General features: G+C 41.0%; 1 protein-coding gene and 1 long non-coding RNA gene across 5 annotated transcripts in view; one reads left to right on the forward strand and one right to left on the reverse strand.

Annotated features, from left to right (window-relative positions):
* Positions 1-3,356, forward strand: part of LOC128833051 (uncharacterized) — a 44,803-nt gene extending 41,447 nt beyond the window's left edge. Inside the window, exon 5 of the long non-coding RNA XR_008444097.1 lies at positions 1,873-3,356. This is a non-coding gene — a long non-coding RNA (uncharacterized LOC128833051). The remainder of the gene's footprint in view (positions 1-1,872) is intronic.
* Positions 1-26,020, reverse strand: part of NRP1 (neuropilin 1) — a 141,020-nt gene that overhangs the window by 65,952 nt on the left and 49,048 nt on the right. For all 4 annotated transcript variants that reach the window (XM_054020933.1, XM_054020932.1, XM_054020931.1 and 1 more), the window contains exons 4-6: positions 14,852-15,033; positions 9,298-9,525; positions 156-311 (exon numbers count right to left, since the gene is read on the reverse strand). In XM_054020933.1, coding sequence (XP_053876908.1) covers positions 156-311; positions 9,298-9,525; positions 14,852-15,033 — 566 coding nt within the window. The remainder of the gene's footprint in view (positions 1-155; positions 312-9,297; positions 9,526-14,851; positions 15,034-26,020) is intronic.

Genomic DNA, 26,020 nt, shown 5'->3' on the forward strand with positions numbered 1-26,020 from the left:
ATTGATATTCAAAGGTTACCTGCTTAAAAACAAAACAAAAAATCCCACCACCCTTATTATTTAAGGCTTCTTTAATGTTTCATAGGGCATCCAGTGTTCAAGAAGACATAACAGAATATTTACCACAAGGCCCTGCAGGATAGATAAACACTGACCTTCTGAGACACTGCTCTGTAAGATGCTGTAGTTTGCGGAGAATCCCTCTTTTGCTATCGCACTGTCAGTATAAAAAACCATTGAAAGGATTCCAGTTGAAGAGCGCACTCGGCCTGGTGTGTTCTGTCCACAATAACGCCCTATGTGAGGGCCAACTGAAAAGAAACAAAGCATAATAGTTCACTACCTTTCTCCTACAACAATGAGTGTCAATACAATAGCCCACCAAAGAGATCCCTCAGCAGGAAATAGGGAGTCCCTGCAACAGTTTAAAATTACTGTCTCCTCAATAGCTGAGTAATGAATGGAAAATTGCTCATCCTGCCATAATAATCTCACTCGTACAATGTTCCAGATAACAAATAAAGCTAAATATAGGGCTAGATTTTCAAAAGGTACAGTTTTTAAAGTGGTCCGTCATGGGCAATGATGGTACAAAATTACACGCACAAAGAAGCAGAAGTATTTTCTGACATGTGATTAAAGCACCTATTGATAATAAGGGGCTCCAAGTGGCCTACTCTGCACACCCAGCCTACAAGGTGCTGAACAATATGAATTTCTCCTAAAGTAAAGGAGACTGAGAGTCTACTCAGCACCTTGCAGAATCAGATACTTACTGTCCCAGTTTTGCAGGCAACCTGTCATTAGTTTTTCAGCAAATTTAGAAAAATGTTTTCTTCTCTTGCAATTACATAGTGATCAATGAGAGACCCTTGTTCCCTCCTATTTGTGCTTTTAACTGCTTCTAGCAGCTCTTTCCCCCCCTTTACTCAGACACTGGCAAGGAAAAAAAATAAAATGAAGTATGAACATTTCCCCCACCTCTTGCTTTTGAATTCCTTAGAGATATTCATTACAGTTTGAAAGTTAAAAAACAAATCCTGATATTTTTCTGCTTGGTTTATGCAGTGTGATGATTTTCCCCCTTGACTAATCTGGCTACTCACAACCAATATATAAGGCCTTCCTGTGCTTGTGCATCCCTCTTGGATAGAGCCATAAACTGCTGAACAGTGATAAATCTCTGCTAACAAACACTGAATGTAGTACTAGATTCTATGCAAAAACTTGGCTATAATACTGGCAGGCCACAAAACCCACACCTTCAGCCTTCCAGAGCTAAATGACCACCCTGTCACATCATCATCATTGTTGGAAGTCTGGTTAGTTTTCAGTTTAAAACTTAAAACGTTTACAAAGCTTAGTTATTAAATATGCAAGAATAAACATCAGCTAACATAATTTCTCTAGAAACTCACTGGGTTTTGCCAGCAAATAAAACAGTTTCCACTTGGAATAACCTCCACTGCCAGCCACACTTCTCTACTAGGCCAGTGCTGCCAGAAGGAAGCAGCTTAGATGATGTAGCCCCTTCTGCCAATGTAGGTTTTTTTCCCTCTATCTTCTGGCCACAGTCTCTTATAGAATCAGCTTCCAGTTGCCTTGGCAATGCCATCACATTTAAAATAATAGTCACCAGCCAACTCAGGCCCTTTTTTCACCATGGCTGCTCTGGATGTATGGATGTAATGGAACATGCTGCAGAGGACATAAATTGGATTCTTTCCTGCCCTGGAAACCATGAAACCACTTATGATCTTATTATTTGAAATGAGAAAGCTGTTCTTCTGGAGCACTAGCAGTACTACTCTTTAAAACAAAATTTCGGTCAGTCTGAATACAGCTTGACCCTTCATTGTCTTTTTTTCCTAGGATGGGCAAACAGCTGTGACCCTGCTCCTTCCCACTATGGCCTTTGATCATTGTAGCCACTGACTTTGCTGAAGACTACAAGAGAACAGGAGAGATGTGGCCTCCATGTTATGGCACTCAGAGTCCCCCTCCCCCATTTCCTGCAGGGAAGGACCCTTTGAAATGGCAAACAGAAGAGAACTTTGTTTAAAGCAGACTCATACTTTAAGATTCACCATGACTCACTGGTTTATAATTTTTAAAACACACTTGGTAATTCTGCATTTCATTCTTCTGAATATTGCCTCTAGATATCACAGTGCTATTCTCTTTGCTAGCTGCATAGATTCAGGAGCCAAAAGCTTTGCAAAACATGATACAAAGAGGTATTGAATTTTCTTACACAACATGTAAGCCTTAACTTACTGAACTAATGCAATATTGATCCTAGCAGAACTAGATTAAATAGAGCTTCTTATTCTCCTATATAAATACCTACCATACTTTGAGGGCTTTTTTCCCATTTAAGTCTTGCAGACTTCTGAATGAGAATAAATTACTTAATAATGTATAAAGAGTCACCACACCAAATAATGTACTGTGGAGAAAACAGCTTGAACAATAATCCAAAGAGACAATATCATTGCTTATTTAGATGGAATGTGTCTCTATTTCTTGTAGTGTCCTGCTAATCCTTCCCATTCAGGAGAGAGCGAACAAATTCTCACTTATGATGTATGTGGCAAAGGAATACATAAATTTCAACACAGAGAATGCTCTCCCAAAATCCAGACAGAAGAATGCATCTGAATTCTGGACCGCTGATGCTAGAATGATAGCCTGCTGGAGACTAGGCCTAGAAATCTGTTGGTAGCCTCCAGCAATAAGGATTTGTGTAATTTTGTTAGCACCCCACACGAGGCTCTCGTCCAAATGTGTGTCACTTGGGGTATGTCTACACTTTGAGCTGGTGGTGTTATTCCCAGCTCCAAGGCACATACTCTGATCAAGCTAGGGCACAAAAATAGAGTAGCTGTGCCAGCATGAACATTAGAAGGGGTTAGCTGCCCCAAGTATGTACCCGTCCCAGACCAGAGGCATGTACTCAGGGTGGCTAGCCCCTCCTGTAACACTGCCATAGCTACAATCTAATTTTTAGAGCCCTAGCTCAATCACAGCTAGTGTGAATATGTCTTCTCAAGCTAGGAATCACATCCCCAGTCTGAAGGGTAGATACACCCTTGGAATTGATGTAGACTCATCAGAGGCCATCTGACATTGCCAAAAGAGCAGAGGCATCTGTGCGAGCTCTCCCTGGATTTATCCACTTGGTTGTCAGTGCTCTATCTGTCCCTGAGATTCCTGCCTCCTTTCTCAGCTAGTCTACATGGGACTGGTGTGATCATAGTGGAAATGAATTCATTATATTTAGGCTAAAGGGTTGAAGAGGCAGCAAAAAATTATTTTACAGAACCATCCTAAAATGCAGACACTAGTTCTGCCCGTTCCAGTTTAAAGCTAGATGTTCTGAGTATATACATGTCAGGGGTTCAGCATTCACAGTGCATGCCTAGTGGTTTAACACTCTCACTAGAAAGTCTATTTCTAGTTGTGCTTCCTTTTTCCTTCTGTAAAGATGAAGCCACAGAAGAGATGTTGAGCTGAACTATTTTCCCTTGAGGCCATCAGACTCATCTCAATGTTGCATACTTCATAGTTGCCTTTCACATTGGCCTAAGGGGCCAAATTCATATCTTGCTTAAATCCACTGGAAAAAAGTGTCAGTGATATCCATCTTAAAATACTAATTTAAAGTGTAAATTAATTATCCATCTTAATGAACATTAAAATCTGCTTTTTAAAGTATACTGTATGCCATATAAAGTAGGGCTGTTGATTAATCGCAGTTAATTCACGTGATTAACTCAAAAAATTAATTGTGATGAAAAAAATTAATTGCAGTTAATGGCAATTTTAATCACACTGTTAAACAATAGAATACTGATTGAAATGTATTAAATATTTTGGATGTTTTTCTACATTTTCAAATAGATTGATTTCAATTACAACACAGAATACAAAGTGTACAGTGCTCACTTTATATTTATTTTTATTACAAATATTTGCACTGTAAAAATGATAAAAGAAATAGTATTTTTCAATTCACCTCAGATGAGTAGTGCAATGTAGTGCAATCTCTTCATTGTGAAAATGCATCTTACAAATACAAAAAGAACAGGAGTACTTGTGGCACCTTAGAGACTAACAAATTTATTAGAGCATAAGCTTTCGTGGGCTACAACCCACTTCTTCGGATGCATATATCTGAAGAAGTGGGTTGTAGCCCACGAAAGCTTATGCTCTAATAAATTTGTTAGTCTCTAAGGTGCCACAAGTACTCCTGTTCTTTTTGAGGATACAGACTAACACGGCTGCTACCCTGAAACCTTACAAATACAGATTTTTGTATTACGGATTTTTTTTGTTACATAACTGCACTCAAAAACAAAATAATGTAAAACTTAAGAGCCTACAAGTCAACTCAGTTCTACTTCTTGTTTAGCCGTTCGCTAAGACAAACAAGTTTCTTTACATTTACAGGAGATAATGCTGCCCGCTTCTTATTTACAATGTCACCTGAAAGTGAGAACAGGCATTCGCATGGCACTTTTATAGCCGGCATTGCAAGGTACTTACATGGCACATATGCTAAACATTTGTATGCCCCTTCATGCTTTGGCCACCATTCCACATGCTTCCATGTTGAGTACGCTCGGTAAAAAAATGTATTAATTAAATTTGTGACTGAACTCCTTGGGGGAGAATTGTATGACTCCTGCTCTGTTTTACCTGCATTCTACCATATATTTCATGTTATAGCAGTCTCGGATGATGACCCAGCACATGCTGTTCGTTTTAAGAAAACTTTCACTGCAGATTTGACAAAATGCAAAGAAGGTACCAATGTGAGATTACTAAAGATAGCGACAGCACTCAACCCAATGTTTAAGAATCTGAAGTGCCATCCAAAATCTGAGTGGAGGAGGTGTGGAGCGTGCTTTCAGATGTTTTAAAAAAGCAACACTCTGATGTGGAAACTATAGAACCCAAACCACCAAAACAGAAAATCAACCTTCTGCTTGTGGCATCTGACTCAGATGATGAAAATGAATGTGCATCAGTCCGCACTGCTTTGGATTGTTATTGAGCAGAATCTGTCATCAGCATGGACGCATGTCCTCTGGAATGGTGGTTGAAGCATGAAGGGACATTGAATCTTTAGCACGTCTGGCACATAAAAATCTTGCAATGCCAGCTACAACAGTGCCATGCGAATGCCTGTTCTCATTTTCAGGTGACATTGTAAACAAGAAGCGAGCAGCATTATCTACTGCAAATGTAAACAAACTTGTTTGTCTGAGTGATTGGCTGAACAAGAAGTAGGACTGAGTGCACTTGTAGGCTCTAAAGGTTTACATTGTTTTATTTTTGAATGAAGTTATTTTTATACATAATTCTACATTTGTAAATTCAGCTGTCATGATAGAGATTGCACTACAGTACTTGTATGAGGTGAATTGAAAAATACTATTTCTTTTATTTTTTACAGTGCAAATATTTGTAATAAAAATAAAAATAAAGTGAGCACTGTACACTTTGTAGTCTGTGTTGTAATTGAAATCAATATATTTGAAAATGTAGAAAACATGCAAAAATATTCAAATAAATGGTATTCTATTATTGTTTAACAGTGTGATTAATCGCACAATTAATCGCGATTAATTTTTTAATCACTTGACAACCTAATATAAAGTATTTCACCGGATAGTAGGGTTTTTATTGTCTAAACATTTACATATAATTTAGTGTTTAGGGTGCTTAATGGAATTTGAAAAATGAACACCTCCCTAACTCGTCCAGTAGTCAAATATGAGCTGTTACATACTATTCCTTAAAAGGTTATCAGCAGTATAGAGAGTAACCACAATAACTACAAACAACAACAGCAAAAAGGCAGCTAGATTAATGGCATCTTTCATTTGCACTGATGTGAACAACGATAGCAAAGTGTTTTTAGTTCTATAAATAGGGCACGCACTTGTGGTATTGACCAGAGCTGTAATGCTTAGCCTGTGGTGCTCAAAACATATGTAAACTTCTTTAAGTTGCTTTTGAGCCTCTGGAAGACAATCCATAAAGCTTCAAAAAAATCTGCATGAATATGTGCAATTCATCACCTCAGCTATTCATGGTTTTGAGGGCACTATTTTTCTTAGAAGTTATCAATAGATTGCTCTTAGCCAGGGCTGGGCTTAGGTACATTTGTGCCCTAGGCAAAGACACCAACACAAAATCACATACTGACTTATTGCTCTTTTGCTCCCCTGCTCACACCAACCCACTCAGTGCCCTGTGTCACTTCCTCCTTCAAAAAGATGGCCCTGTGTCTGCTCAGTCATTTGCAAGGGTTGACTGTAGTTTCCAGATATTTTCCAGAATAGTTTGTACCAGCTGCTGCTGTGTTAAAGAGAGGAGCACCTGAGGTCAAAAGATGCCCACCACACACAGTTCTGCAGAAACAGTGCTATCCTGCAGGGAGCTGAGCATTCTGGCCTTATTCCTAGCAAAACACTTACACTCATGCTTAAATGTCAACATATAAACTTCCCCATAAACTTCAAATCCCTTTGAAGTCAGTGAAATCACTCACATGCTTAAAGATAAGCACATGCTTAATTGCTTTGCAGGATCAAGGTCAGATCAGCACCTGCAGAAGGCTCAGCACCTGCCAGGATCAAGCTGTTGGAGGACATAGAAGTACAGCTGGTCTGAAACACCATGATTGTGAAAGATCATTTTGGGACTAGCTTGTTCAAGAGTGAGCATTAAAGCTGGTCAGAAATTTTCCAACGGAAGGTTTTTCCACTGGAAAATACCAGTTCATCAAAAGTAAAATGTTTCACAGGTTTGTCAATTTTGATGACATTTTATTTTGAAAAAAAATCAGACTGAAGCATTCTGATGTGGTCAAAATGTTCTGTTCAATCTTTTTAGAATAGATCATTTCAATTTTCTATTTTGAAACAATATTTCATTTCAATTCTTTATGATGGCATACTTTTTTATACTGTACTGTACTACACTGATATTGTAGTGAAGCACTGGAATTTTATCCAAATATTTTGATTGACCCAAAACAAATTTTCATTTGAAATTTCATTTGATGGGAAATTTCAAATTGTTCCCTTTCAACCTGGAAAAAAAATCCTGGAATTTCCTGCAAAATGGAAAATCCAGTTCCCACCCTGCTCTAGTGCCATAAACAGTCCCAGTTCTATTCTAATGTCCTCTTATGCATGATGTCCTAGGCAGCTGCCTACTTAAACCTGTAACTATGGCTGCAGCTACAAATATTTCCCACAAAATTGCCCAATAAAATTCCATTAAAAATGTATCTTAACTCACTTCAAACCCTTTCCTATCATATGCGAAACAAACCATATATATATTGCTGAAGGGCTGGGGTTAGGTGCATACAATTGTAATTACTGTGTTTTCCCAAACATCTTTTTCAGATACTGTAATGCCTATGTTAAAATACCACATAAATCGACCCTTGTGTGTTTGTTCTCATCTGTCTACAGAGTCTTGTCATTTACCTAGACGTTTGGAGGCAGAGACTGCTTTGTTACTACACAATTGTACACAGCCTGGAACAATGGGATCTTACCACAGTTTCTAAAATGTACTGCAATACAAATAAGTCACAAATAATAATTTTAATAGCAAAAATAGCTTCAGCCTTTATACAGATTTTCTGATAGAAAGGAGGATAAATTCTGCTGGCTGCAGAGTCATCCATCTATGAATGATGTTTCAAATAAGTTCCTAAAACTATCACAGTCCCCCAACAGAATGTATGTGAGGAGACATTGCACTGTGGTCTACAAGCTAAATTATTTATAAATAGATAAACATATTTATCATATGACATTAACCTGCTTCTTAAGAAGAGAGTCAAACATAGTTTTGAACTATGGGTAAATTAGGAGGCTGATAACATTTGTTGTTAATTGTTCTTCAATTTGGCTCAATCATTTTCTTCAACCAGAAAATTACCACTTTGAAAACCCCTTGACACTAATAATAATGTGTTTCTTTCTGAAAATATTCCACATAAGTTGGTTGATTGGATCTTCTTTTTGTATGTCAGTTTAAATTAAAGTTCTACAGGAATTTAGACTGGAAAGATTTGGGCTATATGCAAATAAGCCTATTATTAAATGTTCCAGACATTGTTATAATATTGTTACAATTCTGTTTTCCCAACTGAGGAATTAAATACTGAATAGTCTGTCAGCCACTCTTTTGACTCTTCCCTTGATACTTACTGGAAAGTGTTTAAGAGAACCATGATAAACCTATTAACCCCAAAACAAGAGGAAATACACAAACACACATTAAAAACAGATACATTTGCTGTAGCGGGAACAAAAGCTTTTATGAAAAAAAACACTGTTTCCCAAATGTGTAAACCTAGTTGTGGTGAAAAATAGATCTGTCTGCAGAAACACACATCCTTAAACTTGTTACTAAAGTGGGTTTGAAATGTTAAATGTTTCCATTAAAACAAAATGTTATTACTGTACAGTATTAATGGTTTGTAAACACCTACTTGCTACTGTTCATAAACTCAGAGAAAACATCCTTCAAAGCAGGGTATCACACCAATAGAAAAGGGCAATAGCTTTTTTTACTGCACTATATAGTGAGACAAGTTCCATGCTGGTGTATTTGGCTTTAAGTTACAAAATACAGAGGCAAAAGGACAACTGAAAGATGCTTCTCTTTAGATGCTTATGGCACGCACAAAAAGCTTGTAAAAGGCATCAAGAACAGTTGGTTGCACATTACTGCTTGTATGATTCCTAAGGACAGCCAAGTCCTGATGTGTGCACCCTAAGGGGAAGTGCTCAACCTAAGCGAAACCTGATGTTAAACTCCAGTAAACGCAAGGCAAGAGCAGCAGCAAACTGCAGGGTATCATCATACAGTACTCATGTACCCTCTGAATTAGTGCTCAAAGTTTGGGTGAACAATACGTCTTCTCTGTCTAAATTATTTTAGCAAAGAAGGCCCAGTTCTGCCTTTGCTGAAATTAATGGGAGTTACATGTTGTATTTGAGGGCAGAATATGATGCTAAATTCTTTGACAATTCTTTGACATTAAGGACAATTTGTAAAACACCATACACACTCTTTTGTGCTAGTTATGTGCTGTATTGTGTGCAATTAAAGTGTATTTCCCCACCCTTTTAATTCAACTCATTTTGTTTAAATCAAATGAAGACCTCTGTAATACAATATTTGAAAATGTGACAATACGCCTTCTGGAGCTCACTGTGGAGTAATGATTCTGTATACTGCAGCTCATTTTTCTCTTACCCTCAGGGAATCCATCCCAGATTTCCAATCGGTCATACCGACAGAACACTCCTCCCGGAGGATTTGAATCAGGTTCTAGTTCAAAGCTTTCAAATTCCAGTATAATCTCTGACATCTTTGGTGCAAAGACAATGTATGTGCATTCAAGGCTATTGGGATATTTTTCAGGGAATCCTGGAGATTTTATCACTCCGCTTGGTGAAGTAAAGTTTCTGGAACATTCAGGTCCTGTGTGACAAAGAAAAATATTTAACTTAGCACTATCTTACAAAGCAAGCTGGTTAACTAGAAAACAAATTAGGTCATTTTGTCTTTCTAACAGCAAAGTGGCTTTTCAATGAAACACCTCATTTTAATCACTGTATTAATCATCCAGCCAGCTTGTTCCTATTATTGATAGTCAGGTATTAAAATGTAATTCACATTTATTGTGTGATCTCCAATTTTCAATCTGTGCAGAGCAATATGAAAACTTGCGCCAGTTCTAGAAAAAAAAATTATGACAAATACGAAGTCAGGTGGGAACAATGAAAGAGTAAGCTGCAGAAATCTCAACAGAGCCCCAGAGAAATAATTATAGCCCCTTCAAGCTTAAATCTTTAAATCTTAAGGTTGACAGCCTTTTATTGGTGAAATAGAATGTTTTACAAAAGCGGGTGAGTGAATTCAGTAGAGGGAGTAGTGGTTTCAGATTCCTAGAGCAGTGACTCAGTAACTCTGCCAGATGTGACCTATGCCTCTTTGACAAACTAAATGTGAAAGGTAATTCGTACATGTACCAAGGGTGAGTGACTCATTCTGAGTGGTGTTGACACAGGTGCACCAGTAAAGTGTTGCTGTTAGTGAAGGCATGATAAACTGTGTGATTATGGGCAGTGTTGCTAGAAGTCACCTAATATCAATGTTGACACATTAACCTTCCCCAAAGTACCAGTCTTGGCTTCATTTGGTGTTCCAAAAACTGTTGTTGGTTGAGCAAAGTAACACAATGGGATGAATATAAAAGGGCAGATCACCGCATCTGCCTTCATGAATGGAGGAGACAAAATCCTTATCTGGTCTCTTGCTGGCTGGTCATATTTCTCCATTCCTCAAATCCCATAGAAACCCTTCCACAGGATTCCAGGGTTCAGGCACTGCCTACACAACTTTCTCAGCATATTAATGTACTGCTGATACCCCTGGATGAGTTGTTGACAATTGAGACCAAACATGGGACATCTGGATCTTAGTGCATGAGCCTCAACTGTTGGTATTAAAACAGCCAGTTCTCTTTTAGCTCATCAATCTCTAAGTGGCCTAGAGGGGGACAGAGCACAACATCGAGTGAGCACGGTTTACATGAACATAGGAGCTTCCCTGCCTCTGCTTTTAATGGAGATTGGGATAGGGGAAGGTGGGGACAGCAGCTTTCTCTGAAGTCTGGTATCAGAAGCCAGATGGAGCTGTTCTGGCGTGGAGCCAGGTAAGGACCAGAGGCAACAGACAGCCAACACAAATGCATGTGGATGGCCCTGGTCACACATCACAGAAGTCACCTAATATCAATATCAAACAAGTGTTCAGATTTTGGGTGCTGAACCCCCAGTTTCATCCACATGAAGATGCCCTACTCCCTGGGAGAACGATGTCAGCAAACTCAGCAAGGGGAACCCTGGAGAATTTCCTGTTCTTATCCTAAGTTGTTTACTGTAAACATTCTGGCTTGTTGCATACATATGTATATGAATACCCATCACATCATAAGAAATGGTGCTTTTGAAAATGATGCAAAACATACTACTTCCCATTGATTTGGCAACCCTCCGAATAAACTCGACATTTAGGACATAGGTAGATCTGGAGGGTTAGCTCAGCTATTTCAGTCCTTAATCCGACACAAACATTAGATGTAAATTTCAGGTCCTGAACACCTGGTCTTTAAAAGGGGTCATGACACATTTTGGAAGAATTATTATATTAAAGCCCCACTGGCATGGCCAGTTCCAGTCTGGAAAATTACGTTACCTATAATTAAAATTCCCCTTCCAGTTTCAATGGGATAGCGTGTTCATCTTCACTCCCTGTCATACACTGTTCTGTAGTGCTACTGTTGCTGTTAAATAGTTGCTACTCTTCAACTCACGGGTGATGCATTACACTGCCGTATTTTCTGTGTATGCCTTTGTTCCGCAAAGTGCTTTATGATCCCCCGAGAATCTGAATGAAAGGTGCTATATCAAATGTAAGTCATTGTCATTATTGTTGTATTAAAAATAAGGAGCCAAATCCTAACCTGCAGGATTCAGGAGTGTTAGGCAGGCCCTCACCCTCGCATCTGGTGTCTCAGCAGTACCCTGACTCATTTTGAGCATGTTCAAACCAACGTGGTACAAGGGGCACAAAGTTCATTCAAATGAGAACCCTGGCCAATATGCCCTCCATAGATCCTGAGCCTCTATTGTCCCTGTGCAGGGACTACAGGAGTTAAAGCAGCTTTGAGGCTGTAGTGGACTCCATGAAGTGACACACTGGGGGAATACAGGAGAGAGGGTGGGAGGGGGAAGGGATAAGGGGTTTTGTTAGAAGCATCCAACGAATAGCCAGTTCTGAGTTGGGGAGGTAACGGTTGTGCATGTGATTGTGTGTGAAAGAGAGGGAGAGAGAGAGAGCGAGTGAGAGAGGATACCAGAGGTCTCTGCTACCCACTTGCATGTCATTTGCCCAGCCCTGGGAAGGGGATGTCTTTTAGAATGATGATCTCCTGTCCTTCCTGGTTGACAACTTCATTTCAGAGCACTCAGCTGGCTTCTTAGGGCTTGTCTACACTTAACATGCTACAGTAGCACAACTGTAGCTGTTTCGCTTCAGTGGAGACACACTATCTAGGCCGACGGGGAGGACCAGGGAATCCCATTGTCATAGGTAATCCACCTCCCTGAGAAGCAGTAGCTAGGTTGATGGAAGAATTCTTCCATCAACCTAGCGTTGTGTACATGGAAAATTAGGTTGGCTTAACTATACTCCTCAGGGGTGTGGATTTTCACACCCCTGACTGACGTAGTTAAACCGACCTAATTTTCTAGTGCAGGCCAAGCCTTAGTTTGAGATCCTGGCTATCAGGCAACACCTCCTTCCCCAACATCACTCCCTTGCTCATTCTCCTGTCATATATAAAATCTCAGACTCCACCTCCAAGCATGGGGTGTGTGTCTGGATCTTCTCTGTGGCTGCTGCTGCTGAGGGTGAGTCTCTCAGCTTAGGATTTGAGTAGCAGGTCCCTGATCATGGAGCCAACACAACACCATGTTCAAAATTAGCCCTAACTGTGTTATAGAGGTGGGGTAACATAACTTTAATGAGTTGGGGGATGCCCTCAGAGGCACACAGCAAAGTATTGTTCATGGCTGTCCTTAGGTGTATTGCAGTGAAGCTTGGCACCACATATGCCATTCATACTATATTGATTGGGGTCTGGATCTTTTATCTGACATTTTCTTTCATGTCTGTGGAGCTAAGAAGAATGTCTGATGGCAGGTCTTATGACTCATAAGGTCAAGTTGGTCATGTTAGTAGGTATCTATAGAATAGAATATACTGATCGGCTTTATTTGGCATTTTATTTATTTACTTACTTACTCAATATGTTGATTATGCATTTAATATATACATTAATTTAACATTATCTGGAAGATACTAAATGCACAAAAGTCAGGAAATTCAACATCCGTATTCCCACAGCAACAGTAACTCATACCTTAAGCACGTATGTAATATTTTTCATCTCTGTAGATGGTGATAACTTTTGTGCCTTAATATTAGGTATATGTAGCATCAACCAGAGTTAAAGTTGCTTTGGGAGCCATAATTTTGAGTGTCCTGACTTTTGTGTATGTAAAATATTATTTGTAACATTACCTTAACATAGCTAATGCATATCAGTGTGAGATTTAAATGATCACAAGGGGAAATAAATACAATATTCTTGTTAGCGTACTGCATTGTCACTAGACTACTATGAAAAAGGTCTCCATCTGAAAATGTTCACTTTCAAAAACAGCTTGTTTCATAGGTCATTTTTGCAGTTGCTTTTTCTTTCACTTGAATTTCAGAATAGGTCAGCTCCCATTCTGGCACCAGAATAAGTGGCCAGGTTTTCAGAAGAGCTCAACACATTCAGTGCTGAATTCTTTTGAAAATCTGGCCATTGGAGTCACAATCGGAGCTCCTGGGTGCTAAGCACATTTAAAAATGTGGCCCTGACTTAGGTGCATAAATGGGAGCTCTTTTTGAAAATGTGGTCTCCCTTAAGGGCGTTGAGCACTTGAAATTCGGAGCTTTGGGAACTTTGAAAATCTAGTCCCCAATGCTTATGTTGTCAAAGGCAATCTTGGTTCCTATAAAGGGTAGGCAACCTATGGCACGCGTGCTGAAGTCGGCACACGAGCTGATTTTCAGTGGCACTCACACTGCCCAGGTCCTGACCACTGGTCCGGGGGGGCTCTGCATTTTAATTTAATTTTAAATGAAGCTTCTTAAACATTTTAAAAACCTTATTTACTTTACATACAACAATAGTTTAGTTATATAGTATAGACTTATAGAAAGACCTTCTAAAAACGCTAAAATGTATTACTGGCACACAAAACCTTAAATTAGAGTGAATAAATGAAGACTCGGCACACCGCTTCTGAAAGGTTGCCGACCCCTGCTATAAAGTAACACTCTTTGTGCATTTATGCCTTTATTATCCAGTTTGGGTCTGGGTCCTCCTGGCTTCTTAATGTGTGATTTATCTATCTCTATCCAACTACAGCTAAGGTGTATGCCAAAAAATGATCTCACCATCCTACAGTCAGTGACTCAGCAAATGAGCTGATCAGAGTGGGGGCCTTTTGCTGAGCCTATTAATCCTGGGTAAAGTTTCTCTTCCAGATGTTTTCTTCTGCACATATAGCTGCCCATGCTTGGCAGCCTTTACTGAAGCTCCTATATAGTCAGCCACCAAGATGTGCTTGAAAGCAGTGTGAACTGCCTCTTTCCCCTTGCCTCCGAAAAACAAATACTGAAAGTGACACCATTCTGATCCTTCCATCATCTGCTTGCCATGTGTAGCTAGGTTCATTCTGAGCCCATGGATATCTTTTGGGAATGCAGAGCAAAACACTAACCAAATAAGCAAGGGACTGCAAAGGTTACAGTGTGATAAGGTGGAAACATTATACATCATAGGATGACAGTCAACAGAAAGAAAGAAAATCAACAACTAAAAAAAAATCTAAATAAACAACTTTGTAGAAAACATGCCATTGAAGGCTATCAGATTGCATGCAGAGGTGTAGATCCTCAGCTGGAGCTCATGCATTGGAGCAATGACAATTTACACCAGCTAACAACCTGCCCTAAGCGTGTGGATGACACGAGCAATAAAACTTTAATCTACAACCAAATTCTTGGGTTTTTTTTCAAAAGACGTAGCCTTCCTTTTGTCCTCAAGAACTATGATCAACTTTTCCATGAAAACAAAGCAAACACCATGGTCTATGAGCTACATAATAATGAATCGTTTGCTCACCTCTTTTGAAAACTTCATAGCGGATGGAAAATCCTGCTCCATGAGTTTCATAATCAGAGACAAATTTAATAAAGAGAAATGGTCCTGAAGACACCAGAGGAGCGGGAGCAATTTTTCCACAGTACTTTCCCCATACGCGCCCAGATGCATTATCTCCATCAATCACTTCAACATAATCATACCTGATGGATAAATGGAAAAAAGAAACTTTTAACTTCCAGGAAAGAAAGAGATTTAATTAATTTAGAAACCATTGCTATACAACATAGATAATCAAGAAAAATGCTAGCCTGCTTGGAAACTGCATTATGCTGAGAGATGTAAGCAAAATGAAATAATTAAAATGGACTACATCATGTCTGTAGACATCATCTGGCAACATGGAACTATTAGGAAGAATGGCGTCCATTATGCTTGCAGACAATGTCAGCTTAAGTAACCAATTAACAAAAAAAAAAAAAAAAAAAAAAAAAGGAAATCTCATGAGCACAATTCTGTATTATTAAATTGTGTTCCTTTGTCTATGGTGGTGTTATCAATACATAATGCATAGCATTCTTTTCAAACTGTGAAGTTCTGTTATGAATTCAAAATATCTCTTTGGCTGGCGCTCTCTATGAACAATACTTGGATTTCTGTATACTACCCTCTAAATATATGGCCACAGAATAATACATGAATCCCTAAACATTTGATTTAGTTGAAAACTCCACTACGTTCCAGACCACTGGCAGAAAATTTGTCATTTTCCATGTTAGTTGGACAGAAATTGAGCAAATCTTACAATCCACACTTTAATTATAACACTTGATTTCCTTCAGACAAAAGTTGTTTTTTTTTTAGAACATCCTTGTTTAAATATTTGAATTGAGTTGGTTTAAATGAATGTATTGTTTTAACATTCATATTCATATAGTAGATGATCACTAAACTCTTTGGACTAGGTCCTCATCCTCTGTATATCTGCTTGATTCCTATATACATTATTGGTGGAGATAAAAATCTATCAATAATGATTAATAGCCAATGTTTGCATGGGGACAATAGTGGTGCTACAAAGTTTCTCAGTCTTCTAAACTAGATCTGTCACCTTCAAGGACCTGATCCTGCAAGGCTGACTTCAGTGGAGTTGAAGGGGCTCAGCAACAGGCAAGCCTGAGCCTTATAAGAGAGATAAAAGCGAAGAATAATCAAGAACAGCCTTGAGCTGCAGGACTTGGCCCAGATCCAAGGATTTCAAAGGCTCGTTGGTGGATGATTCTGGAGATTTGTGTCAGCCCCTACTAGAGACAGGGAACAGCTGTCACTTACAGAACCAGATTCAACCTTTCCTAAAATTTGGGTTTGTTTTGGGCCCATTTCTAATAATAAAGGGGCTGAGACATTGGAAAGCTTTTGTGTGCCTAAGGTGGTATATTTTTTTGTCTCATCCATATTGCCTTTTTATTTATCGAATTGCTGCTGGCCAGACAATTTCATTTAAGTTTCATATCTTACAACAACTGACATTAAAATGATGCTGTTAATTTGCTTTAGCCTTTTATTCTTCTATTATGTGCACTGAAATGTCCTGAGACATATTAATATACCAGAAATGGCTAAAAAATAGCAGTAATATAAACTTTATCTGACCATTTTACAGTCAAAGAAAAAAATATCTTCATGATGACCAAAGTCACTTTTAATAACCCTGATCCAAACTATCTAGGGCACATGACATGTTTACATGAAGTCCCATGAGACAACTGCAACGATGATATCACTAGTTAAAGTGGCCAGCTTAAGGCTCTTTAAATTAAAAATGACATTACCTCATCAGTTAAAATTGTATGCCAGCTTTGGTATATATCAAGTAAAAAATAAAGCTGACACTGATGGAACTGTAAGCATTAATCTATGTGAAATATTGTGATAACTGCATTTCTTTTGATGCACCTGATGTTTCTGGTAGCAGTTGCTCAGCCAGTAAATTTCACTGTCCCATTTCAAAGTGATGGAAATACAAAGAGGAATGTTTCTTTTTGAGATACTTTTACAGATGTTTCGTGTGTAAAAGGTGATGTGTAAAGATTCTGTTATTCTTTTTTTAATTGGGCTTGTGCCTTTTTTTTTAAAATCTCTTTATGCTTTAGGAAAAGGACTGAAGGTTGTGGGGTTTTTAAAAGAAGGGTTTTTTCTTTTTGTTTTATGCCTTTAGAAATATTTTCATGAATATCAACTTTAATCTTTTGTGACAGACCCAGACCAGTGGAGTACAGGAGTCCGGTAGAGGGCAAATATACTGGTCACTGGATGAGTAGTTTTCTGTTCCCTGAGTGACCAGAGCAGGGGCTGCACTAGAGTAATCAGGAACCTGCTAGAACCAGTTAAGGCAGGCAGGCTAATTAGAACACCTGGAGCCAATTAAGAAGAAGCTGCTAGAATCAATTAAGGCAGGCTAATCAGGGCACCTGGGTTTTAAAAAGGAGCTCACTTCAGTTTGTGGTGTGAGTGTGAGGAGCTGGGAGCAAGTGGTGCAAGGATAGGGTTACCATATTTTGTGCCTCCAAAAGGAGGACACTCCACGGGGCCCTGGCCCCTCCCCCAGCCCCACCCCCTCCCCCTCCCCAACTCCGCCCCCTCCCCAAAGTCTCCGCCCCCTCCCCTGCTTCCCGCGAACATTTAATTCGCGGGAAGCCTGGGCAGGTAAGGGGCGGTGTGGGGGGAGGAGGTGCGGCCCAGGCTGGCCCCCCGGCGGCTCCAGCCTGGGTCGGCTGCAGCGCTGGGGTGCCGGCCCCGGCCCCCGGCCGACCACCCCCGGCCCGCCCAGCACTGCCAGCCGGCCCCTGGCGGCCCAGCACACCCCCCGGCTCCCGGCCCCGGCGGCCCAGCGCACCCCCCGGCTCCCGGCCCCGACGGCCCAGCGCACCCCCCGGATCCCGGCCCCGCGGCCCAGCGCACCCCCCCGGCGGCCTGGCTCCCGGCCCGACCCCCCGGCTCCCGGCCCCGCGGCCCAACGCACCCCCCCCCGGCGGCCCAGCTCCCGGCCCGACCCCCCGGCTCCCGGCCCCGCGGCCCAACGCACCCCCCCCCCCCGGCGGCCTGGCTCCCGGCCCGACCCCCCGGCTCCCGGCCCCGCAGCCCAACGCACCCCCCCGGTGGCCCGGCTCCCGGCCCGACTCCCCGGCTCCCGGCCCCGCGGCCCAACGCACCCCCCCGGCGGCCCGGCTCCCGGCCCGACCTCCCGGCCCCGCTGCCCAGCGCACCCCCCCGGCGGCCCGGCTCCCGGCCCTGCGCACCCCCCCGGCGGCCCGGCTCCCGGCCCGACCCCCCGGCTCCCGGCCCCGTGGCCCAGCGCACCCCCCCGGCAGCCCGGCTCCCGGCCCGACCCCCCGGCCCCGCGCACCCCCTCGGCGGCCCGACCCCGCGGCCCCGGCCCGGCTCCCGGCCCGGCCCCGCGCGCCCGGCCCCGCGCGCCCGGCCCAGCCCTCCCTCCCGATTTTCCCGGACATGCCCGGCTTTTGGGGGATTTCCCCCCGGACGGGGATTTGAGCCCCCAAAAGCCGGACATGTCCGGGAAAATCCGGACGTATGGTAACCCTATGCAAGGAGTGGGTGTGCTGCTGGAGGACTGAGGAGCACAAGCATTATCAGACACCAGGCGGAAGGTCCTGTGGTAAGAATAAGGAAGGTGTTTGGAGGAGGCCATGGGGAAGTAGCCCAGGGAGTTATAGCTGTCATGCAGTTGTTACAGGAGGCACTATAGACAGCTGCAGTCCACAGGGCCCTGGGCTGGAACTCGGAGAAGAGGGCAGGCCCAGGTTCCCCCCAAACCTCCCAATTGACCTGGACTGTGGGTTCTTCCAGAGGGGAAGGTCTCTGAGCTGTTCCCCAACCCACATGGTGAATCTCTGAGGCAAGAAAATCTGCCAATAAGCGCAGGACCCACCAAGATAGAGGAGGAAGTTTGTCACACTTCCTAGAAAACTTATTGGATGTGTCAGAGAATTCATATGATCAGTTCTTACACCTTAATGGAACAGTTCAGGGTGTTGAATCTTTAACAAAGACATCCTTTCTCCAAAATGTTCAATAAACATCAAAGTTACAGGGCTAACAAAAAAAAAAAAAGAGAGAGAGCATTTTAAACAGGCTGATCACAAGGTTTTTCTTTTCTCAGATGCTCAGTATTTACTCTCCTGACACTCAGGATGTCATCATTTCATTAGTTGGTCATAGAACCTTCCTGTTTAGACTACTGTATATCTGAATTTCCGAAGTAAAATCAAGAACCCCTCCCATGAATATTTATTTAAATTATATAAATCATTTCTTCCCTTTTTTCTAAATCATAAAGAAGCAAACAAAGGGCACAAACAGTATATTTTTCCATTGCAGATCACCTGTTTATATCTATCTATATCTATATATACAGTATATATATATATATATATATACTTATATTTATATATATTAAAAAATTAATTATTTTTCAGAGTTTTACTAAGGCTCTTGTATGCAGTCAGAGATAACACTACACTATTAGCCAGGATGGGTAGGAATGGTGTCCCTAGCCTCTGTTTGCCAGAAGCTTGGAATGAGCAACGGGGGATGGATCACTTGATGATTACCTGTTCTGTTCATTACCTCTGGGGCACCTGGCCACTGTCGGAAGACAGGATACTGGGCTAGATGGACCTTTGGTCTGACCCAGTATGGCCGTTCTTATGTACACACTATGTACCAGTTCCCCCACTAACATGCACTGCAAAAGATACTCAAATGAAATCCTCTCTCTTTTTCTTTGCATCTTCCTCTATCGCCATAGCTTATCTGCACTCTTCCACTTTTGTTTAGAATGAGAGAAAGTGAATGGTAATTTACACTGTTCAGTCTCTGTGGTCTGGCTGATCTGCATCTGTATGTGACACAATTTTGATACTAATCGTCTGATTCTAGTGGATTTTGCAATTTATGTGCAAGCTGCATGGGATGATCCAGACCTGTTAAAGATCAGAGGGTTTTTAGGTGACAGATTTCTCTCTTTTACTTTAGAAAAGTAATAATGGCCATTAGAGACACTTTGCTGTGAGTGGGAGGTGGGAAGTTAGAGATGGAAAGGTTTAGAGATCGGACCTACACAATAAGTATATTGGCTTCTGCTTGGCAAGTACAAGTCTTATTCTAACAAATGGATTTAGATTCTTCTGCAGTGGAAGCTACATTTTATAGATGAGCTGCTGTACATTTGGGTATGGTATTTTGCTTATGGAAATCAAATTACTCTGGATTACAGTGGTTTATATTTGGAAACTGAAGTGCTTCTATCATTTTAGCACTTTTTCAAAATACCACCAAACAGAGAGCAAAGTGTATCACAAACAACAGTCCTTGTAAATAGGAGAATGTACAGTCACAACTTGAAAACGTTGTTGTTGCCAAAGAAGCTAAGAAAGCAGCTTGCATCTCCCTCTGGAGTTGGTAACAGTTCCAATCCATAAGTTTGTCAGTAGAAAATGCTGTGCTAGGGTTGCAGCTGGCATGTTGGCATCCCTCTTAGGAGACTGAATGTGTCACCTCAGCAGTGCACCCAGACGGTCTTGGCTCAGAGCCCAGAATACTGAGTTTGCAAATTTGGATCTCCCAGTCGGGAATTCATTGCTGCCAATGGTGTGGCAAATATTTCTTGTAATGTTATAGTCCTGTAGGGTTAACAGCACAGGCATGTAAATATAAATATGGAGCTAAATGCTACCTGAAGCTTTAAGAGAAAAAGCAGGGTGTTTAATGCATGTGTGCAAATAGGAAAGTTTCCCCTACATGGGTAGCATTTGGATATTGGCTTGGAGGTGCCCAAGGTACAGTAAATATACCCATAACATCCTATTTTTGACTCTCCACATTTCTCTGGGATCTCCCATTTCCACTATATTTAAAAATTTCACACTGCAGCCAGCAAAGCCCTTTGTGGCTTAGAAGGGCTGGATGTGGTTCTCTGTTGCTCAGTAGCAATTCACAGACCTCTTACTCGCCTTCCCCTCCCAGTCAGTGGCTGAACATGCCGCTACTAGAGAGTCATAATTTTATGGTTCAGTAAAAAAACGTCTGGGAAAAATTCCCATCAGAATGATGAGAGAATATAGAATTCCTCCAAGAATTCATACAGGAGTTTCAAAAAACTCATTCTCTTTTTGGAAAGTGTGAGTTACGGCTTCAGGAAAAAAGCCAGACAGCACCTATAAAAAAGAGCAGTGGGCAATGAGAAATGTAATCAACTACAAAACACGGCTTTTGGAGAATTCTTTATTCTCAGCTTCAAACAGGAGATTACAGTGCTCTGCTTATCTCTGTTTTTCCTCTTCTGAATATGTCAGTGGCCCCTGAAATGCACCCTAGCATGTCTTGCTATTGAAGGTAAAGGCAGACTGCTATAAAGCATTGCCTGCTGCTGAAGTCAGCTACCGTACCAAGCTACTCACAGCTTCAGAAGATTTTCTTGTTATTAAGGCAGCAGGATCTCATTGCTTTTACTTTAAAATCTTCTTCCCACAGACTCATGCACACAAATACACCGGCTGCTGAAACCAAGAATTCTGCCACTTGACCCTTTGAACCAAGTGTTGAGTGACCAGACACGGGTAATTTAGATTAGCACATCTCATAGATATATATATTCTGAGACCTATTGTGCTTTGTTCCTATTGGCTGATAACTAATATTTTGGTCAGCAAAGGCTCAAATATCTCTGCAAACCAAGAGTACCACCTGCCGAGTTACACGGGATATAAATGTCAAATTGGCACAATTAAATTTTGGTTGGATTTCAATCTCCAAATCAGAATTGTTTACACGTGTGAGAGAGTGAGGGGACTGTTCATATTCACCTTAATGTGTATGTATTTTATAAGTTATTCTCTGATTGTTTTAAAGATAACAAAGCAAGCAGAATTTACACCTAACTGATTCATGTTACAGAAGAGCTGTGAAGGTGGTTATGGGTGTTCCCCATCAAGAGAAGTGCTGAGCATTCTGGGAGGTTCATTAGCACTTGCAACTCTTACCCTCACTTCTCCCCACTATTTGATGGATAATTAGTGGGTCAAACTACCTGTATAACTGAGAATTATTTTCCCCTGAGGGGCAAGACGCTTGCCTGCATCAGTAGATTTTTGTTTGTTACCCGCACAGCTCTGCTTTAGATAAACAGAAGGACAGAGCATGAGGAAAACTAATAGAAGAATTGCAAATTCCATTACATCGGAAGTATTGCACCATGATTGACTGATAGTCAACAGTGTGAAATTTACGGTTGTAAATTTACCTGTGGTACCTGTGACACAGGGTAATCGGAATCCCAGAGCTCAGAGCCTAAGAACTGCAAGAACTCAAGGATACTAGCCCAAGTCCCAGATTATCAGCAACAATAGAAAAAACAAATACTATTAAAAAAAATCAAGCACAACCCAAACTAGGAACACTTTCTGGCTCCTGCAGTCAGTGTCTACCAGTCTTTCCTTCATCAGAGCCTTCTGCTTAGATTGACTGGTCTCTGGTAACTCTCATTTTATAGCTTGGAGGGTTTACCTGGCCCACCCTGCTCTTTACCTGTCATAGTGCTGCTAGACAACTCTACAGCTACTCTCATCATCAATCCCAAGCATCCAAAAATCATGAGTCCAGCTCCCAAAATAATGGGGCCCTAAAGCCTCAGAATCTAGCTGAAGGAGAATTCCCCTGGTGCAGAAACTGTGGAGACAGCTGCAAGGCTGCCTCCCAAGTACCCCCTCTCAAATCCCGGCATAGGGCGTGTCCCAGGGTTGGAGAAGAAAAGACATGCTGGGGCTACAGCATGCAGCATTATGGAGATTCCAGGCAGCACTGAGATCCAAAGGGCAGCTTGGCATGGCTACCATAACTGACACAACCCACCAAAAGCTAAGTTACATTGTGGGGAGAAGGGGCTCTCCAGGGCCTGAACAGCTCAGGTTGAGCTTTCAGCTACTTTCCCGCCCTCTGCCTGGGCTATAAGTTCTGGGCTGTGCCTCACAGAGGTACAGCACATGATCTCACAGCTAATTTACAATTGTCAATGTGATGGATATTTAAATAAATCACATAATGTATTTTTGCAATTTACTTCTATATCCATCACTTTGACAGCCTCTCATTGCTCACACACTTCTATGTTTTTGTATAGCCATGATTTTTTATAGTGTTTGTTCACTCAGGGCCAAATCCTGCTCACCTTCCTGATACAAAACTCCATTTGACTTAGGTGGGAATAAGACCATCAGCATTGGGCCATTATTCACTAATGCACAAAAAATCATTAATTCACAATGGGTCTCCAATAATCATGTTCCACTGGACTACAAAACAATTTGCTGTAGCAAAAGAAAGACAAGAAAGAGCAAATAAATGGAAGAATGAATTCAGTGGGCCAAATCCTGTGTTAATTTACAATCCTGCAACCCCACTGCAAACAACTGGCAGATCCTCAGTTGGAGTAAATCAGTGTAACTCCACTGATGTCAATGGATCTATTCCAGTTCATACTGAGAATCTGGCTCAATGGGGTTGCATGAGAGTAAGTGAGGACACAATCTGATCCCTTATATTTACTTAATATGATTCTACTTTAGATCAAATTACAATTGGAAAATTCTGAAATAGAAATGAGTATCTCATGAACCATTCCTTTCACTATAGGATTGAGTTCAATAATGTCTTCTGCAATAGGTAAGAAAGTATGAGGCCATGGGCTAAAATATTGCTCATTTACAATGGTGTTACCATTGGGCAGCACCACTGTGTGTGTCTACACTGCATCTGGGAGTGAGCCTCCCAGCCTGGGTTTATAGACTTGTGTTGGTAGGTCACAAAAAATTGCTGTGAAGATGCTGTAGTTCGGGCCAGAGCTTGGGATCTCAAGCACCCTGCCTCCAGCCCAAGTTACAACCACTACAAAGCCATTTTTAGCATGCTAGAGCAGAAACCCACCAACACAAGTCTGTGGACCCGGTCCTCAAGGCTTGCTCCCAAATGCAGTGTAGAAATACACTAAGATATTCAGAAATCCAGTCTGCAAAAGACATTTTACCAAACAAAAGGGCTTAATATTGAAGTCAGTGGTAAAACTCCCATTGATTTCTGTGGTTGTAGGATCAACCTTCAAAACTATAATGTAATAATCTCAAAACATAAAAATGGAAAACTCTACTGGAAAGGAACATTTCATTCTAAGCCTATTTAGTAAAGAACTTCAGTTCATAACTTTCTGGCATAGAAAGCCATTAAGTAAGAAAGATTTACAAATCCAAGAGTTCCACTTTAAGGCGGAGGGTGGGGAGGGAGAACACTTAGCAATTTAAAGATTTCAGAGAAGATAGAGCTTTCCAGTGTCAAACTGGTGAAGTTCAGTATTTATTGGAAATTCACATGCCTTTAATTACTCTAAACTCAGTTCCCAAGTAAAATGTGCCATCTGGAAGATATTAGAGTTATTTACAACTTGTTCACCTCCCTATTTCACTGCAAAATCTTTCTTCTTGCCAACTTTCCACTGTTGTCCGCAAAATAAAATGCAGTCTAACTTTTACTGCTTGTCTCAAAGCTACATCTAGGAAGACAAAAATTTAAGAAACGGATGAAATTTTCTACAATTGTCTTTGTGATTGGATTAAGTTGAGAGGTGATGGGAGGGAGGGAGCTAAATGGTGTGGGTGGGAGAGATCTCATATACAGCTCCTGTATGCAAAATATTGATTACCAAAACTCACAAAACAATTTAGACAGTAAAGTGTTGGTTTTATGACCTCCCAAGAGATATTTATCAATCAAAATACTTTTCATTATTAAAGCACCTCCATCCAAGTATTTCAAACTATTAATGAGACTCAAGGTTCACAATTCTGCTGTGAGGTAGATTGGTATTCTCATTTTCCAGGTGAGGTAGAAAGAGATTTCATGCCAGAGGCCTCAGAAATTCCTTGCACAGCCAAGAGCAGAACTCAGATCTCTAGACTCCCTGTGCTTTAACGACTACAGTTTCCTTCCTGAGGCCTGATCCAACTCCCATTGATGTCAGTGGAAAGACTCCTACCAGCTTCAGTGGGAGTTGGATTAACCCCTAGACACTGACTTCCAACAAATGTGACAGAAACCTGGAGACTTTTTGAGTCATAGAATAACTGTGAGTTGGGCTATATTAGGTCATGCACTAGGACAATTGCTAAAAATTAGTTAATTAGTGCAATTTTCTGTAATGGAGCTAAGGCAGGCATATATATATATATATATATATAAAACCACTAAATCCATTAAGCATTTCTTTTGATGTGCTGGACTGAATTAATCATTTGCAGTTGGATTAGTGCTGTTAGTTAGTGCAGAATTCACTAAAAAGTCCTCTTAATTGGTAAATTATGGAACAATCAGGGTTGCCTCCTTGAATATCTAAAGAGTATGGAGTCAGGTTTATACTGAAATGAGATCAGAATCCTTATGATCCTTTTTTCTTTCTAAAACTTTTATATGATGGCAACCTCATATCACTCCATTTAGGAATTTTGAACTCCTGATGAATTTGTAATTTTCCTTTTGGGATCTGTGTAGTGTATTAAGCATAACCTTAGGAACTCAGCTGATAAAAGTATTAGGTAGAAACTGTGAAAGTTCAGAACATAAAATAAATTACAAGCTTTTGAAATTCTCAAATCTTTATCCCTTGTGGGCAGTCAACAACTTCTCTGAGCAACATCCATATTTAGTGAAACCAAAAGAGGCTAAAGGAGGAAGGAAATTGTGGTCATACAGATCAGCTCTAGAATATAGGTTATCACAATTTTCTTCCATGGCAACCAAGTACTGAAGTTCCATAAATGCAGTAAAATGGTGGATATTTATACATTTATTTTCATTGAGAAGCTATGTTAAGAGAACATTAAGGATACATGGTTAAGCACTCAAAATCCGTGCTTGCTCCATGTTGTTCACTTTGGTCCCCTGCATCAGACTTCCCTCTTGGTAAATTCCTGCCCATGTGTGGAATCCTGCCCATGTTGTGGGATCAGGTACACTGTATATGTCTGATTCACTGTGTACTTTTGATATAAATGACTTTCATGGATGCTCTTTCTTTGCCATACATAGAGTAGCGGAGTACTAGAGGATGCTACATGTGTACATAAG

This window comes from Malaclemys terrapin, chromosome 2, assembly GCF_027887155.1.
Source record: "Malaclemys terrapin pileata isolate rMalTer1 chromosome 2, rMalTer1.hap1, whole genome shotgun sequence".
Lineage (NCBI taxonomy): Eukaryota > Metazoa > Chordata > Testudines > Emydidae > Malaclemys > Malaclemys terrapin.